Consider the following 17,304-nt stretch of genomic DNA (forward strand, 5'->3'; position numbering starts at 1 on the left):
ACTGGCCCCGCCCCCGCCCGCCCACCTGTCCGGGTGCCCCATCTCCAGCAGCGCCCGGCATTGGCGCGACAGCTGCGCGATGCTCTCTTCGTAGTTCTCCACGCCCTGCTCCAGCTGCAGGTGCTTCTTCAGCAGCTGCAGGGTGCTCTGTTCATCCTGGGGGCACACGGCGCCCGCGATGAGGCGGCAGAGGCCGGCCCCGGGCTCCTGCGCCCCCAGGCCCCCAGCACCCCCAGCCTGGGCGCACCTTGCCCTTGTCCTCACTCATCATGAGCAGCTCCTGCTCGCCCAGCCACGCCTCCACCTCGGCCACGTCGAAGTAGTACTGTTCCACCTGGAAGGCGGCGTCCAGCACCTGCTGCCTCCGCTCAGCCGCCTCGCGCAGTCCTGCCCAGGCGCTCTGCAGTTGTTCCAGGCCACGGCGCACGGCCTCCGCCTCTGGGCTGCGCAGCGAGGCCAGCGCGCCCGCGCGCTCCAACACCTCCTCCAGGCGCGGCCCATGCGCCTGGATCTCCCGCCGCAGGCCCTGGGATTGGAAGGTCCGAGTGGAGACCAGGATTCAGAGATTCCTCAAGGCCATGATCACCTACCTCGGTGACCAGCACGGCCCGCGGAGCAATTAGCAAATATTCCGATCGCTTACCAGATAGATACATAAGCCAGTTACAACATCAGCGTTTTGCCATTACTCGCTAACTCATACCCCCATGTTGTGGGTGGGAAAGCAAGCAATGAGAGAAGCTAGGATTCCAAGAACGAGTAGCTAGTTAAGGCTGCCAGGATTTGAACACAGAAGGCTGGCTCCAGACTGCTCCCTCAACCAATAAATTTGGTGATACAAGACAGCATCCAAAGGTTGAAACAGAGGCTTGCAAACCAGGCTGAAGTATAATTTATAAGTAGTTGGCCGTCCATATCTGTCGATCCTGCATGTGTGGCTCAATCAATGTGAGCTTCGATGATTCCTTCGGCAGCCCCTATAGATCCAGCACTCTCGTTGCACACACAGCCCAGCCCAGCCCACCCCCCATTTTAAACATTAAGTGCTCTTGATTGGGTTTCCTCAACTGTGACGAGGACCATACAGTTCTGTTTGTTCCCAACACTGTCAAAGGCGTGCAGTATTTTCATTAAGATAAAAAAGTAAAGTCTAAGAAAGACTCCAATCTCTGAAAGAACTTCATTTAATGAAACACAATCTCATGATCATGAACTTCTCAAAAGAGTTTGTGGCCCCACCTCCCCGATATCCTTTGGTGTTGAATTCTACCAACTTATTTATGGGTAACATGGGGGAAATAAAATGACAATACCTGTCTCATAGGGTTGTTGAGGAAATTAAGTAATCCACATATCTCCTGCCACCATTCCCAGTGGGCAGTACTTAGCTACATATTAAGTCTTTCATCAAATATTATTACTATTATTTGCCTTACTTTGGGCTTTAGTCCTCTGCTACAGAGTTTGAGAGCCTCTTTTCTAGACCAACTGTCCTCTTATTTGGATATAGAAATGAGGTCACAAGAGGTGAACAGATATCCAGAGATTTTGGGGGCTCAAATGCTCCTTCCCCCAATTTGCTCAACTTAGGGGTCAGCACCCGCTCTCTGATTATCTATATCGTTTGCCCCTAAGGACATTTAAAAAATTTTTTTTAGTTGTAGATGGACACATTACCTTTATTTTATTTTTATGTGGTGCTGAGGATGGAACCCAGTGCCTCACGCATGCCAGGTGAGCACTGTGCTGCTGAGCCACAACCTCCCCTATGGGCATTTTGAGGTTTTGTTTGTTGGATTTTTTTCCTTGCTCCAAAGCCATTCCCCTTACTTCTAGTCACAAGACCTTCCTTTTCCTTTGGGGAACCCCCTTGTCTCCTTCTCAGGCCAGGTAATTTAATTGAGGCTCATTCCACCAGCAGGTTCCAGGCCCTCAGCCCTAGCTAGACTAAGGAACCAACCAAATCCCATCATGAATATCTGGGGGCGGGGGGGGGGTGTCACATGTCCCAAGTTGAGCCAATAAGAGTTATCCCTGGGACTAATGGAAATTTTTGAGAGGAAGAGATTCTCTTTGGTTTTTCTGCTGGGATGTAATCTGAACCTGCTAGAGGCCTTTCATCACCAGATAAAGAGAGGAAAGTTGACCTGAGAACAAAGCTAACACGAAAGGAAAAGAGAGAGACAGACAGACAGATAAGAGATTCATGGCACTATCTAGAGGCACCTGGATGTATCTGGACCTGCTGTCCAGTCTTTTCAATTACAAGCGCTAATAAATTCTTTCAGGGGTTTTTAGCCACTTGAGTTGTTTTCTGTCACTTGTTATCCAAATGTGTCCTAACTTCTCCCTCACCTGGCTCAGCTCACCTGGTTCTTTTTGATGTGCTGCTGGACAGCCTGTAAACCACTGCCTAGTTCTGTCTGCATGGCCAGTGGCAGCCGCTCCTGAACCCATGCCTGGAGAGGACACAAGGAGTAGGTCAAGGGGAAGATGCACCCAAAGACTGCTGTGTCCCACTAACACTCAAGCCCTCTGCATGGCATCCAGTGGCGTTCCTTGCCTAAAAGCTCAGATACATCTTTTGCCTCCTCTAGTGACATGCTTTGTCTTGCTCTCTGCACTTGGGCAGCCTCCTGCTTACTGCTGGCTCTTGCACATGCAGGTCTTGCTTCCTGGAATTCCCTTCCCATTTCTTCTCACTTGTGCTCTTCCTTCAGGTCTCAGCTCAGACATCCCCTCCTCCAGGAAGCTCTCCCTGACTTAGAACTTTGGTCAGTTGCCTTCTCTGGGCTCCTACTGACCCTTACACTCATCATCATGATCCTAACCACCCTGGGTTGTCACTGTCTGGGACAAGTCTGTTTTCCCCTTTGGATTCTGAACCTTCTATGGCCAGCAGCAGGGTCTGCGCTGGTTACCTGTGGACCCCAGGTCCACAGGCTGGGCCCAGACTGATAAGTCAGTAACAAATTAGTCAAAGTGAATGAATGAACAAGCCAATCAGGGAGTGTTTGAATAAGGAAATGAATAGATACGAGAAAATGAGCGAATAATGAGTAATAAGTAAATAGTGGAGGAAGAAATAAAGAATCAACTGGTGAGTATATAAATGAGTGACTTCATGAATGATTCAATGAGTGGTTGAAAGTGAGCATGCATATGAAAGAGTGAATGACCAAGTGAATGAATGACTGAGTCTGTCGGTGCCCTCCACTCTCAGACCCGCCCCCGTCCCCCACACCCAGCCCCCGCTGGTCCTCGAACCTCGAGATCCCGGGTTCGTCCCACACCATTCTTGAAACTCCGCCCCTGATCCCGCCCGGGGTCCCGGAGCCCAGCCTCACCAGCTCGTCGTCTAGGTCGTGAGCCACCTGATGCAGCTCCTTGGAGGCCAGCAGCAAGCGGCGGCGCTCCTGCAACGGCTCCAGCAGGCGCACCAGCCGCTCGCCCACCGCGTTCTGCCGCTCGCCCACCAGCTCCTTGCTCGCCGGCTCCAAAGGAAGCGCCGCCGTCTGCGCCTGCAACTCTCCTACCTCGCGGTACCACTCCTCCACCTGTGACTCCATCGACTGCAGGAACAGGGGCAGGGTCAGCGGGGTCCACCTTCCCTCCGGATCCTCCTGTGGCTCTCCAGTACCTTTATGATGACGGCCAAACCACTCGCCTCCACCCACCGTTCCACTTAGTACCCTGCAGAAGCGCTGCCATCCCGGGGCGGGTGGGGAGGGGATCCTGCAACCCCCTAAACTACCTCCTGCCCCAGGGCTCGGCCTTATCTGCTCCCTCTGCCAGACACACTCCTCCTGGTCAGTCAGATTTCAGCTCAAATATTACCTTCACAAAAAGGCTTACCTGACCCCGGGACTCAAATGGTCCATTCATTCATTAATTGCCAGAACAACCCTTTAAGGTTGATAGTACCCCCGTTTTACAGAAGAGGAAACAGGCCCAGAGAAGTTAGGTAATTTGTCCAAGAGCTGATCTTGCCAGACATAAAAAATAAATACAAAGCTATAGTGGTTTGGATGGTCGATGTGCCATAGGGATAGACCAAAAGTGCAAAAGCAGTCCTAAATACACGGGAGAATTAACAGAGTTTATAGATGCCATTACAAATCCCCAAGGAAAAGATGGGCTGTTTAATGAACGGTCATAGGCCAACTGGCTAACCAATTTAGCTGGATCCCTTCCTTGCTCTTTATACTGAAAACAGTCCCAGATGGATTAAAGATGTAAATGGAATAAGTAAATCCACAAGAAAACCCGGGCAAGTTGCACTGATAATCTTGGGATGGAGAAAACTTTTCCAAGCATAAACCCATAAAGGGAAAGAGTTATAAATCTGACCACATAAAAACAAACAAAATTTTCATAGATGTAAGTTAGAAGGCAAATTACAACCCGAAAAAAAATATTTGATAGGAATTAGAACAAGGAACTGATTTCTTTAATCAGATAATTCCCCTGTATTCTGCTTCCTCCACCTCCATATTTACCACCACCATTCAATGACTGTCTTTACTCATGTGCATTATTATTATTATTATTATTATTATTTAGTACTGGGGATTGAACTCAGGAGCACTTTACCATTGAGCTACACCCCAGCCCTTTTTTATTTTGAGATAGGGTCTCACTAAGTTGCTGAGGGTTCCACAAAGTTGCTGAGGCTGGCCTCAAACTTGCAATCCTCTTGCCTTAGCCTCCTGAGTTGCTGGGATTACTGAGGTGGGCTGCTGCATCTAGCTACTCATGAGCTTTTAATGCTCTCCTGCTTCTAGAATGTGACCTCCCTGAAGACAGGGGTTGTGTCACATTCACTGCTGCATTCCTGAGGCCCAGAACAGTTCCTGGCACACAATAGGCCTCCATTATGATTTATTCAAAGTGGGATATCAGCAAAGAAAAAAAGATGATAAATATAAAATTTTTTTTTTTTTTTAAAAAGGCTGGGGATGTGGTTCAAGCAGTAGCGCGCTCGCCTGGCATGCATGCGGCCCGGGTTCGATCCTCAGCACCACATACAAACAAAGATGTTGTGTCTGCCGATAACTAAAAAAATAAATATTAAAAAAAATTTTTTAAAAAAAGATGGGACAAAAGAGAAATAGGTATCAGGGCTGGGGTTGTGGCTCAAAGGCAGAGCGCTTGCCTAGCACACAGGAGGCACTGGATTCGATCCTCAGCACCATATAAAAATCAATAAGTAAAATAAATGTATGTCTATCTACAACTAAAAATTTTTTTACATGTTTAAAAAAATAAGCATCAGATGCAAACAGGGAACACACATGTGAAAAGATACCCAGTCTCTCCAGTCATCAGAAAAAAGAAAATTAAAACAAGATATCCTCTTGTACTCATCAGACTGGCAAAACTGTAAAAAACAGATAATATCTAGTGTTGGCAAAGATGCAGGGAGAAGAGCATGCTCTGCCACTGTGGGTGGTAGTGTAAATTGGCAGAGCTTTTTTGGAAGACAATTTGGCAGGTCCTATCAAAATATAATATATGCATACAACTGACCAACACTTGCACTTCCACTTCTATGAATCTATCTAAAGAAACACCGGCACATATGCACAAAGATGTGTGTCCAAGGATTTAACCATCATGAAGTTTATAATAGGGAAAAAAACTGGAAACAACCTCAATGCCCATCAAGAGTGAAATGGTTAAAGCTGGGGTTGTGGCTCAGGGGTAGAGTACTCCCCTAGCATGTAGGAGGCACTAGGTTCCAACCTCAGCACCACATAAAAAAAGTAAGTAAAATAAAGGTATTGTGTCTGTCTACAACTAAAAACAAATATTAAAAAAAGAAGAGTTAAATGGTTAAACAAATTTTCATGAGTAAGGAATAAATAAGAAGAGTTACTGTGAAGAGCAAAGAACAATTTAGATCCTCCATATGATATAAATTTGTAGTGAATTGCGCATGCATAAAAATTCCCTGGAGTAAACAAGAAATTAATAACAGATGGTACCTATCGTGGGGGCATAAGAACCTAATGAAAAGATAACGGGGATAGAAAAAATTTCATGTAGGATTTTTTTTGTACGGTTTTTTATGTCTGAAGCTTGAAAATTTATTTATTAAAAAATTCAAATTAAACATGAAAATAAATAAAACACAGGAACATTTGTAAATACATAGAAAAAGATCTAGGAAGATGTACACAAAATAATAACTAGGGTTCCTTTTGGAGTATGGGATTTGGAGGTGAATATTAGCCTCCTGAGTTGCTGGGGTTACTGAGGTGTGCTGCTGCATCTAACTATTCATGAGCTTTTAATTTTTTTTTTTGTATTTTACTGAAGACTTCTAAGTTAGTAAGACATTTTGCCAAAAAGAATATATTTACATATTATGTGATTCTAAACAGATGAAAGAAGTCTAGAGAAGAAAACAAAATAATAATAAAATTAAGTGGTAACAGATTACAAGAAATGACTGTAAACCAAAACTCGAGAAGCAAGGCAGGACTTTTACTCCAAGGTTCTGTAGTGTACAGCTGTTGGCTTTGCTTGTCCAACATGAAGTCCCTCCTTCCCAGCGCCTGGGATCCTACTCTCAGGTCCTGAGGAGCCAACAGAATCTGGAGTCCCACTGTGGCCCAAGTGGGGCCAATTGGAACAATGAACTCCCCCTGGCCCCCAGGATTGGGTCAGGAATACCTAAACAGGGCCAAAGAAAACTCTTCCAGCTTCCTTAGGGGCTGAGGGAACCCTGTGGTCCAAGGACAGTCATGTGACTCAGGCCCAGCCAATGAGAATATGGAATCACTCTGGCCATCAGACTGACTTAACTGGGCATGTGACCTCAGATGAGGCAATGCAAACTCTTCCCACTTTTGCTGGGAAAACTGTGTGTCACAGCTGAGGCCCTCTTTCCTCCCATGGAGCTCCTAAGCTGAGAGGGTGGAGGCCTGGGATACTAGGGACCGTCTTGTCACCCGGAGGGAAGAGACCCCCTGAGAGAGAATGAGCCCAACACAGAAAAGTGGGGCTCAGAAGTGAAGAGATTCCTGAGGCTATAATTTAAATGATCAATCCACCCGAGAGTCCCAGCTGATAGAGTTCACAATTCATAAGGAAATAAAAATGGGTTTAAAAAAATCAGACTTTATAACACATCAAAACCACACAAGATGGAAATTTAAAAGGTGCAATTACAAGAAGCAGAAGTGAAAGAAGGAACAGTCATCTTAGGATCTCCTTCACAAAGGATTATTCTTCCTAAAAATCATCATAGTGATGAATAGAAACAGTACAATGTATTAGAACTCAGGAAACTTAAATATGGTCTGAGATTTCATGGTTATAAGCTCCAACTTTTCATTAGGAGAAAACCCTCCAGCAAGTGGCCTCCTGACTTGAGATGGGCTAATTCCAGGGACTGATACTTTTCTACTTCTGCAAAAGATGCCACATTTCTTTTAATGCTACATATTTTGAACACCTATTCAATGTGTATCCTTTTTTTTTTGCAAACATGAGTATAAGATTCATAATACACTAAATACACAAAAAGACACTCAACCTCCACTATTAAGGAAAATGCTAATAAAAATAATAACAATAGCTAAACTATAGAACCAACCTAGGTGTCCTTCAATAGATAAAGGGATAAAGAAAATGTGGTATATATATTCAATAGAATATTACTCAGCGTTAAAGAAGAATGAAATTATGGCATTTGCCAGTAAATGGGTGGAGCAGGGAAACATCATGCTAAGCAAAATAAGCCAATCCCAAAAAACCAAAGGCCAAATGCTTTCTCTGATAGGTGAATGCTAATTCACAATAAAGGCGGGGTCAGGTTGGGAAGAATAGAGTTACCTTAGATTAGGTAGCGGGGAGTGAAGGGAGGAGGGGAGGGGTGGGGATGTGGGGATAGGAAGGATAGTAGAATGAAAGAGACATTATTTCCTTATGTACATATATGACTGTATGATTGATGTGATTCTACAACACATACAATCAGAAAAATGAGAAATCATACCCCATCTATGCATGATATACCAAAGTGCATAAGTGCATCCTAATGTCATGTATAACTAATTAAGATATATTTAAAAATTCAAAAAAAAAATCACAAGCCAGGATCCCACCTCTCAAATTGGCAGAGATGAAAAGCTTGTGTCTAATGATGGTGAACATGTGGGGAGAAGACAGCTCTCAACCAACAGGTGTGGCCACTGTCTTTTCAGGAGAATATTTGGCAATATTGATCAAAAAAATAAAATGCATATCCTTTTGGTCTAGAGATTTTACTTTAAGGATCATTTTATACAGAAACACTTACTTGCACATGGGATCAAATATGTATGGACAGGAATGCTTGCTGCAGAAGGTTGGAACAGCCCAAAGGTCTCTGAACAGAAAGCTGGTTAGACAGACTGTCAGGATGGAGGTACAGCACTTGCCTAGCATGTGTGAGGCCCTGGGTTCCATCCCCAGCATCACACATGAGAGAGAGGGAGCCGGAGAGGGAAAGGGAGAGAGAGGAAGAAGAGGAGGAGAGGAGAAGGGAGGAGAAGAGAAAGGAGGGGAGGGGAGAACAGGGGAGGGGAGGGGGGAAGGAGAGAGGAGAGGAGATTGTCAAACCACCCTGTGGAATATTATGCAACAGTTTAAAAGAATAGGGTCCGGGGAATTAAATTGACTACATTATGTTATGTACATAGGCCACAATGAAACCCACTATTCAGTATAATTATTAAGCACCAATAAAAATTTTAAGAAGATCAGGGTATATCTATAATTTGGAACAAGGAAGGATGTCTGGGATATTTTGTGAATTAAGAAAGGCAAGTTCGGGCTGGGGTTGTAGCTTCGTAGCGGAGCGCTTGCCTAGCACATGCGAGGCCCTGGGTTTGATCCTCAGCACCACATAAAAATAAAATAAAGGTCCAATTACATCTAAATAAGCAAAATATTAAAAAAAAAAAAGAAAGAAAGGCAAGTTCTAATATGGGATACATACTGTGCGTGTGTGTGTGTGTGTGTGTACATTCACATGCATGGAATATTTCTAGAAGGACAGAGAAAAAAGTTTTAAAAGGCAATAAAACCCTGAGGAGTAGGACTACATATGGAGGATGTCTTACTTTTTATATAATGTCCTTCCATTTGAGCTTCTCACCACAACACTGAGAGAAGGCACCACAAAAAAACAGTAAAAATAAGAAATAAAATCAGAGGAAACAGAAAGTAGTGATTCATCCTACAACATGGATGACCCTTGAAAACATTTTGTAAAGTGAAAGAAGTCAGGCATGAAGGATCATATATTGTTTGGTTCCATTTATATGAAATGTCTAGAATGGGCAAATCCATAGAGATACAAATGACATTGGGAGGGGGAATATGGGCAGTGATTGCTAATGGATATGGGTTTCTTTGGGGGATGATGAAAATGTTCTAGAATTGCTAGTGGCGAGGGTCGCACAACTTTGTGAATCTACCACAGACCACTGAATTGTGAGCTTTAAAACTTGCACTTTATGGTTATATGGTATATACAATATAAACTTCGTATTCATTTTCTGAAAAGCCATCAAAGTTTTAAAAACACAACAGAATCTGAAAAATGAGATTCTTGCTTACAATTATTTTAATTTGCATTATCCTTAATGGCAAAGAAAGCTGAACATTTCTGTGCGTTTTTAATGACCATTGTGCTTCTGAATCTTTTACCCACGTTTAAAAGGAAAAAAAAAAGACACACATTAAATAGGTGTTCAAAATGGACAGCCTCAGGTGGGAGGGACACCATAGGTAGGACACAGCAAGCCCTGACCCCCAGGTCAACCTTATTCCTACTTGGGCCTACCTTGCTGCCTTCCCAGTTTCCAGTTGAAGAAAGCGGCTGGCCCCAGAGTAGAAACTACCAGAGTCAAAATTTAAACCCAGGACCATCAGAGCACAAAACCCAACCTTCTCTATAACTGGGCAGTGTGGCTCATAGAAGTGTGGTCAGTGCCCTGGATCACACAATAGGGGAATGGAGATTCAAGCCCTGGATCACGGAGCTTGGGAAGTGGACTCTTGCCCCAAGACACTGAGCTGGACATAGAAAGTGGGACAGACAAGGAAAAGGGGACAGAGGGGGTTTCCTTGGCCAGAGAAAGAGCCTTAGGTAGGGGGGAGGTGGGCGTGGCCAGGGGTCTGCAGAGACTCCGCCCAGCAGCCTCGGAACCTCCAGTGAATTTTCCTGCTGGTGCCCCTCAGATGGCAGGAGACCGGCCCCCAGCCCTCCAAGCAGGAGTCTTTGGCTGAGCCAGACCAGCTGGCCGGCCCCTGAGGACTGGGAAGCAGGACTTGGGGCTCCACCATCTGGTCCCGCAACCAGGAAAGGACAGTTGGGCAGGGGCCCCTGAGAGAGGACTCTGGGTCACATGGCCTGGACCTGGAAGGTAGGGTCCCTGCTGCAGTGGCTGAGGGGAGAGGGGGGAGCCCAAAAAGGATAAAAGGGGATCAAGGGAGGGAGGTAGAGACAGAGAATTCAAATGAAATGAGACAGAAGAGCCTGAGAAAGCAGAATGGAAGGAAGAGACACCCGGACGGAGGCAGAAGGAGAGACTGAGTGGGGAGCTGGGACACGGGCCAAGCTGGACGGCCAAGACCTCCCTCCTCAAACACCCAGTGCCTGGGCCTACAGGAAGGCCCCAGGGGATAGCAGGGCTTTAGGAGGCCCCTCCCTTCCCCAGTGCAGCTCCCAAAGCCCAGCTGGGCTCCATCTGGGGCCAGTGGCCCACTGGGTCACTCTCTGCCTTGGGCTCCCTCTGCTGGGGAAAAAGCCCGGGAGTCCTGTGCTGGAACTGCCTCCGGCCCCCACGGCTGTGACTGCTGGTCAGTCCTTTGTCCCATCTTCTTGGACAAGGAGAACCCCATCTCATGGGCTGCTAGGTTTGGTTGGGACGAATGCTCCCACCCCCAGAGTACACTCTGGCTGAAACCAGAGACCTTAAGTCCCCTTTCTAAAACCTAAATGGCCAAAAAGAGGGACAAGGATGCCCAAGATCACCAGGCCTGAAAAATACCCAAATGCACAGGCCACAGTGAATGATCACTGCCCACCCTCATACCCAGGAGAATCTAAAAAGTCTGATGATACCAAGCTTGGCCAGGATGGAGGAACCGGGAGCGCCTGCACATGGGGGCGGGGGAGAGCCTCAGTTGGCAGAAGGACATGGGCATGGAGAAGGGGTAATGCCCTACATGGGATCTGAGCACAAACACAGTAACCAAGAATCACATAAATAGAACCAAAGCAAAGGTGGGGAGATGACGAACTGGGGTAACTTCTGGATTCCATGTGGCAATGTCATATCCTCAGGTTGAAGGCAATTAACCTCAAAGACCTCTGCACACACTGAATCTCAGACTTGCTGGGGCTGCAATTCTGAAACTCTATATTCTGCATTTTCATCTTCGCAAGGTACATAGGAGGTCATGACCTTTATGAGTGTGTCCATTTGATTGAAGAAGAAACTGAGGCACAAAGATTAAGTAATGTCTCCAGGCCATGCAGTTGGTGAGTCCCACAGTCAGGACTTGGCCCCAGGCCAGCATTCATGCCCTTGACTGTGATGTGGTATTGTCCACCACAGTTCTAGTGTCAGAGGGTGGATTAGCACTGGGGTCTTTGTCACTAATCAGAGGAAGTGCCTGAGGCTCAGAGAGAGAGGCAGTCACTTGCTCAGCATCACACAGATAGGGGTGGAGCCCAGTCAAACACAGGCCTGAATCTGTGCCTGCAGCCACTATCATATGCTGCTGCTTTTCCCTGAGGTGGCACCATGGGCTGGCTGCTCTGCCTGACTAAGGGTCCCTGCTTCTGTCTTGGTGGCTGTCTTCTTCCTATTCCTGGAAGTTCCTTCCCTTCCTTCTCACGAGGAGGTCAAGGCTCCTGGCTGCTCTGCCTGTGGTTCCCCACCCCTCTTGCACCTTGGCACCGTACTGTGTCCTTTCTGTGCACAATCTCACCCGACCTGGGGAGCCCCACACAAGTATAGTCCTTTTTTGGTACCAGGGATTGAACTAGGGGACACTGAACCACTGAACCCCATCCCCAGCCCTTTTTTGTATTTTATTTAGAGACAGGGTCTCGCTAAGTCGCTAAGCATCTGGCTTTTGCTGCGGCTGGCTTTGAACTCGTGATCCTCCTGCCTCAGCCTCCTGAGCTGCTGGGATTACGGCGTACGCCACTGTGCCAGTGATACAGTCCCTCTTAAGGTGGCAGATGAGGCTCAGGGAAGGACAGACACATGTCGGAGCTGGGACCAGAAACCCAGTCTGTCTGCCTCCTCCATGCAGGCTCTTGTCCTGTGGCCTTTGGCAGCTTTTTCTGGTTGCACACTCCTGTCTGACCACCTAGGCCACTGGCCACTCTCGTCTCTGCCAACATTCTAGAGCATTCCCTCAAAGCAGACTTGTGTCTGAGTTACCCCTGTGTGTCCACTGCCTATCCAGCCAGTGGAGTCTGCACCTCCGTATGATTGATTTCTGAGACCAGTAAGAGGGTCACTACAGTTTCGCACTGTGGTCTGGGAGTATCAAGGGAGAACATGGACGGGAACTAAGCATGGTATTGAACGGTCACTTGGTAGCTGTGTGACCTTGGGCTAGTCATGGATCCTTTCTGTGCTGTGGCTTTCTCAAGGGTACCTGAGGATAACTGAAAAAGTGTCACTGGATTATAGCGTTCTCATTCTCACGAGGATACAGTGGGGTTTCTCAGAGACCAGAGGACCCAGGCAGTATCAATGGACTGGGCCTCGGAGCGGGTGGGAGAGGCTGGCTCTTCTACTCCGGACTTGCGAGTTGCCAACATAGAAATGCCAATCTTCTCACTATCTTTTTTTTTATTTTTGGAAAATAAAGTTCTCGTCTATGAAAGAGGGCCATTGGGGTTAATGTGATGGATTTTAAATTGTTTAAAGTGAATCAATAATTGGAACATTTCTGTTTTCACTCTACACCTGGTAAATAGCAATAGGTCTAATCCACACAAACAAGGGCTCTTTGAAGATCTGCTAACTCTTAAGCATCTAAAGGAGGAGATAAAGATGTGAGAGCCTCAGGTATCAAGTCCTGACCTCAAGGCCACCACATTCAGATCTGTTTTTCTCTGTGCTTCTTTGCTCATCTTCCTCACCAGGACACCAGCCCTGTGAAGTCAGTGACCTTTCATCCAATTTATTTCCTGCTGTATTCCAACACCAGTGGGTGCCTAATAAATATTTGACGCATAAATGAATAAATAAATACTAATCAGTGACTTCTGCTTTTATTATCAGTCTATTTGTGTTCTTTTTTCTTTTTTATGGGAGGGAGATTGAGCCCAGTGGCATTCCACCACTGAGCTAATTCAGCCCTTCTACTTTTTTATTTTGAGACAAGATCTTGCGAAATTGTCCAGGCTGGCCTCAAACTTGTGATCCTCCTGCCTCAGACTCCCAAGTCACTGGGATTATGAGCACACACTTGAGGTTTTTTTCTTTTCTCTTTTTTTTGGGTACACTCTATGTCAAGTGCTTCTAGCTGAACAGTTGCAGAGGCACATCCAGAAGGTACAGCAAAGAACTGAGAGACCAGGATTGGAATCAGAGCTCTGCCACTACTACCCTAAGCAAGGACAGCCCCCTCTCAGGTCCTCGGTCTCTCCTTGGCCACAGTCAGGCATTGCTCCTGGCATATAAAGACAGGAGCCAGCACACTTTGGGAGGGAGAAGCAACACCTATGTTCACACTTCAAGCCATATTCCACATCAGACCATCATGCCCTGGGCATCGACCAGCTACCAAGCTGTGACTGTCACGGGGCCAAACATTTCACCTTCTGTGCCTGTTTCCCCATTGGTAAAATAGGGCTAATAATAGTATCAGTCTCCTAGGATTGGTGGGAGGGGTCAGTGGGGACTCAGCCCCTAGGCTGACAAGTGAGGAAGCTCTTGACTATGTTACATGACCCTGGGCAAAGCCACTCCCCCACCTCTGGACCTTTGTTTCTCCACTCGTGAAATAGGCCAGGCTCCTGAGAAACCTTCAGTGTGCTGTTATTCACCCACCGATTCTTGGCTCTCAGTGGCCCCTCTTTCCCTTGTGCCCCAGGCCCAGGTGGGGGGTGGGTGCTTCCCACAGTTTATTAGCTGGATCACCTCGGTACCCCCTTTCTGCTCTTCTAGCCCCGTCCACACATTTGAAATAGACTCCTGCATTTAATCCCCTCAGTTTAAAGTCTCTCTGGCGGGGCTTGACCTTTGCCTACCCCACAGTGGTGCAGGGAGCCCCCAGCTGGGCAGCCCGTCCATACCTGCAATTTCTTGAGCTGGCTGTTGACAGTAGCCAGGTCCCCACCAGGGTCCACATCTTGGAGCTGGCTTTCCATGTGAAGGAGCTTCTTGTCCAGCTCCGCGAAGCTCTGCACCAGCTGGTCTGCCTTGCTGGCTTCGAAGAGCTGCCGGGCCTTGGCCTGGGTGGTACTCTCCAGCTCTGCCCAGCACTGCCGGATCTCACCCAGCTTCTTCCGCACCGAGGCCGCCAACTCCGGCTTCTCCTGCATCAGTTGCTGGCCCTCCTGCCCCAGGTAAGCAGACAGCAGAAGGGGAGGAGAAAAGGGCAGGCGATGGGGAGGGACAGGAAAATGCGGAGCGGGGTAAGGGGACACAGGGAGATAATGGGGAGAGAGGGGGAGGCAGGGAGTTAGGGACAGAAGCGTGGATACAGAACTCAAAGCTCACTTCCCAGGCATGCTCCAGCCTGTCTCCTCGACCTTCTATCTCAGATATCCCAAGTGGTGTGGAAGGAAGTCTGGTGGAGGAGGTCATGAGAATGGGTAAAAGAGTTAACAAAAAGGATGCTATAAGCACCATTTAGAAGAGATCTGGCCATTTTATAGATAGGCAAACTGAGGCTTGAAGAGGTTACATGAATCACTTCAAGTCACAAAGCTAGGAGCAGACAGGAAGCGGCCTTGAACCAGTTCAGGGGTACTGAGGCCAGCAGGACAGCAGTAGAGAATGTAGGAAGTGATTCATGAGCTCCCGGGAGGCCTCCAGCATGTGGACAGAGAGGCCCCTCGCCTCCTCACCCTCTCGATCTTCTCCAGCCACTCCTTATTCTGAGCCAGCTCGGCCATGAACGCCTGGTGCCGGAGCCATCGCTTGTGCAGCTTGTGGCCATCTTCTCGAGAACCATCTCGCGCCATCAGCATCTTCTCATGGATCCAGCCATCCAGCTAGGCAGGGAGGGTAGGAGGGCTAAGCTGGTCCCCCTCCCTGCCACCCTGGCACAGTCCCCCCTCCCCTTCAGGAAGTCCCAGGTGCAGGTCCTGGGGTGCTAGGGGTGGGGAGTAGGGGGAGGAGGAAGAAATGGAAAAACCTTGGCAAGTGAGCTTTTATGTTGTGGGGGGGACTTAAGCTCTTCTTGGGAGTAAGATGAAGGGGAGGCCCCCAAACACAAAATCCTGTGGCTCTCCTGTTCTGGGGGCAGCATTCCTCTACCCTGCCAGCCCCCAGGTGGGACTCCTAAGTCAGTCAGCCTCCTATCACTGGAAGGACATCAATCCCCAAGGTAAGTTCTCCAGTCCTAATTTAGCTAACTTCCCATTCAGCTCCAGCCCCACTCAGAGTAACACTTAGACCCTTCAACTCAGTGTTAGCCACCCCTAATGAGAACCAATTCAAGATCCTCAACCCCTTCCTGAGAGTATCCATTGAAGTTCCCACTGAAGAATCCAGTCTCAGCCCTCCATGATGGCTAGATCAACTCCCAGAACAACCTCCCAACTATTGCCAAACCTAGATCCCTAAGAAACCAGCCTTCCAATCTGGAGTGGGATCATCTCCTAAAATTAAGATCCAGTATCCCTAATGAGTATACAGGGCATTCCAAATCTAGCCTTGGGGTTTTAAGGCTACAGTTCCTCAAACCATGACCACTTCATGCTTCTAACCTAAGCCAGTTCCCCAAATCTGAGTGACAAGGATGCCTTCCAGATCCCTGAACCTGCATACCCCCAAATCTAGTCCTGGACTCCCCATACGGATCAGATCAAACCTCATAAGACAACCAACCCAAACCTAGAGCTAGTTCTAGTCCTCCTGTCCACCAACAAAACCCATCATCCAAAATGCAAGCACTGAGAGTGGTTCCTGTCACTACCTACAAGACCAATCACAGTGCTGCTTTCTGAACCTCCTTCCTATCAAGGAAAAACTTGTTCCCCAAGCTAGAACCTCCCCACTCATGACCAAACCTGGCACCTGGGGCAGTTGGCTCCTCCCTCCTCTCCTCCCCACTCCAGTCACAAGATACTCCTCCTCCCTCTTGGAAAAAAAAAAAAAACAGACTCCAGCTCAGCAGTCTAGGGAGGCAAATGCAGTCATAGCCAAGGACAAACCCCAAGCGGTCCAAACCCCACCCCATATCCTGGGCACAGGTCTCCCCAGGGGTCCGGGATAGCTTCACACTCATATAAAACACACACACACACACACACACACACTCTCTCCAAATTAAATGCTGAATTCCCGAACTCAATTCACAGGTTCCCAACAGGCAAGGAAAAGTCCATTGGCAACCACAGCCCACAGTAACGGCAAAGCCGCTAAGGGAGCTAGTACCCCATCCTCAAGGTAAATCCCCCCAAAAGCAATTGCCCCCTCTCATCACCAAAGGCAAAGTCTGACTCCCCAACAACCAAGGAAAAGCCCTCCAAATTAGAGCCCCTCAGACCTGGAGCAAATCCAAGACTTTCAGAGCCCAAAGAAGAACTCCGCAAAAGTGACTAGCCCCCAACATCCAAGGCTGACAAACCCCGAAGGAACCAGGAATGCAAGTCCCCAAAGACCGAGAATCCCCCAACTCCAGGGCAAATATCAGGCCCCTGTCATCACTCGGAGAAGTGCACCCTACAGACTCGAAAACCCCCTCGACCCCCAGGGCAAATCCAGACTACCCTGGGAGTAGCCTTGGAAGTCCCCCCTGTTCCTTTTCCCTCCCCTGGGGTCCGGCCCCTCAGTCCTGCCAGCACCAGCACCAGCACCGCGGACAGCTCCCGGCGTCCTTGCCCCTCCCCCAGGGCGGGGGTCCCGGCGCCGGCCTGGCCCGCCCCCGCGCCGCCCCCGCCCTTCCCTCCCGCGGCACCGGCGGGCGGGCACGCGCCCTGAGCCCCCCTCCCCCGCCCATCTCGGCGGGGGCGCGCTCCAGCCCCCTGCCCTCGCGCCCCCGAGACCTGAAGCTGCGGAGGCGTTGGCGGGGCGTCCCTGCGGCGGGCGGGCGGGCACTCGCCCC

General features: G+C 48.3%; 1 protein-coding gene across 3 annotated transcripts in view; it reads right to left on the reverse strand.

The window, feature by feature from the left end:
• The window catches only part of Sptbn4 (spectrin beta, non-erythrocytic 4), a 74,113-nt gene that overhangs the window by 14,820 nt on the left and 41,989 nt on the right, over window positions 1–17,304 (reverse strand). Inside the window, exons 1-7 of one of the 3 annotated variants that reach the window (XM_048790882.1) lie at window positions 17,246–17,298; window positions 15,101–15,247; window positions 14,324–14,587; window positions 3,348–3,572; window positions 2,370–2,459; window positions 248–526; window positions 26–156 (exon numbers count right to left, since the gene is read on the reverse strand). In XM_048790882.1, coding sequence (XP_048646839.1) covers window positions 26–156; window positions 248–526; window positions 2,370–2,459; window positions 3,348–3,572; window positions 14,324–14,587; window positions 15,101–15,223 — 1,112 coding nt within the window. In that variant the 5' untranslated portion in view covers window positions 15,224–15,247; window positions 17,246–17,298. Of the gene's footprint in view, window positions 1–25; window positions 157–247; window positions 527–2,369; window positions 2,460–3,347; window positions 3,573–14,323; window positions 14,588–15,100; window positions 15,248–15,390; window positions 16,268–17,245; window positions 17,299–17,304 lie in introns of those variants that run through there. The other 2 variants (XM_048790881.1, XM_048790880.1) reach the window with 2 other exon arrangements.

Source organism: Marmota marmota, unplaced genomic scaffold (assembly GCF_001458135.2).
Source record: "Marmota marmota marmota unplaced genomic scaffold, marMar, whole genome shotgun sequence".
Lineage (NCBI taxonomy): Eukaryota > Metazoa > Chordata > Mammalia > Rodentia > Sciuridae > Marmota > Marmota marmota.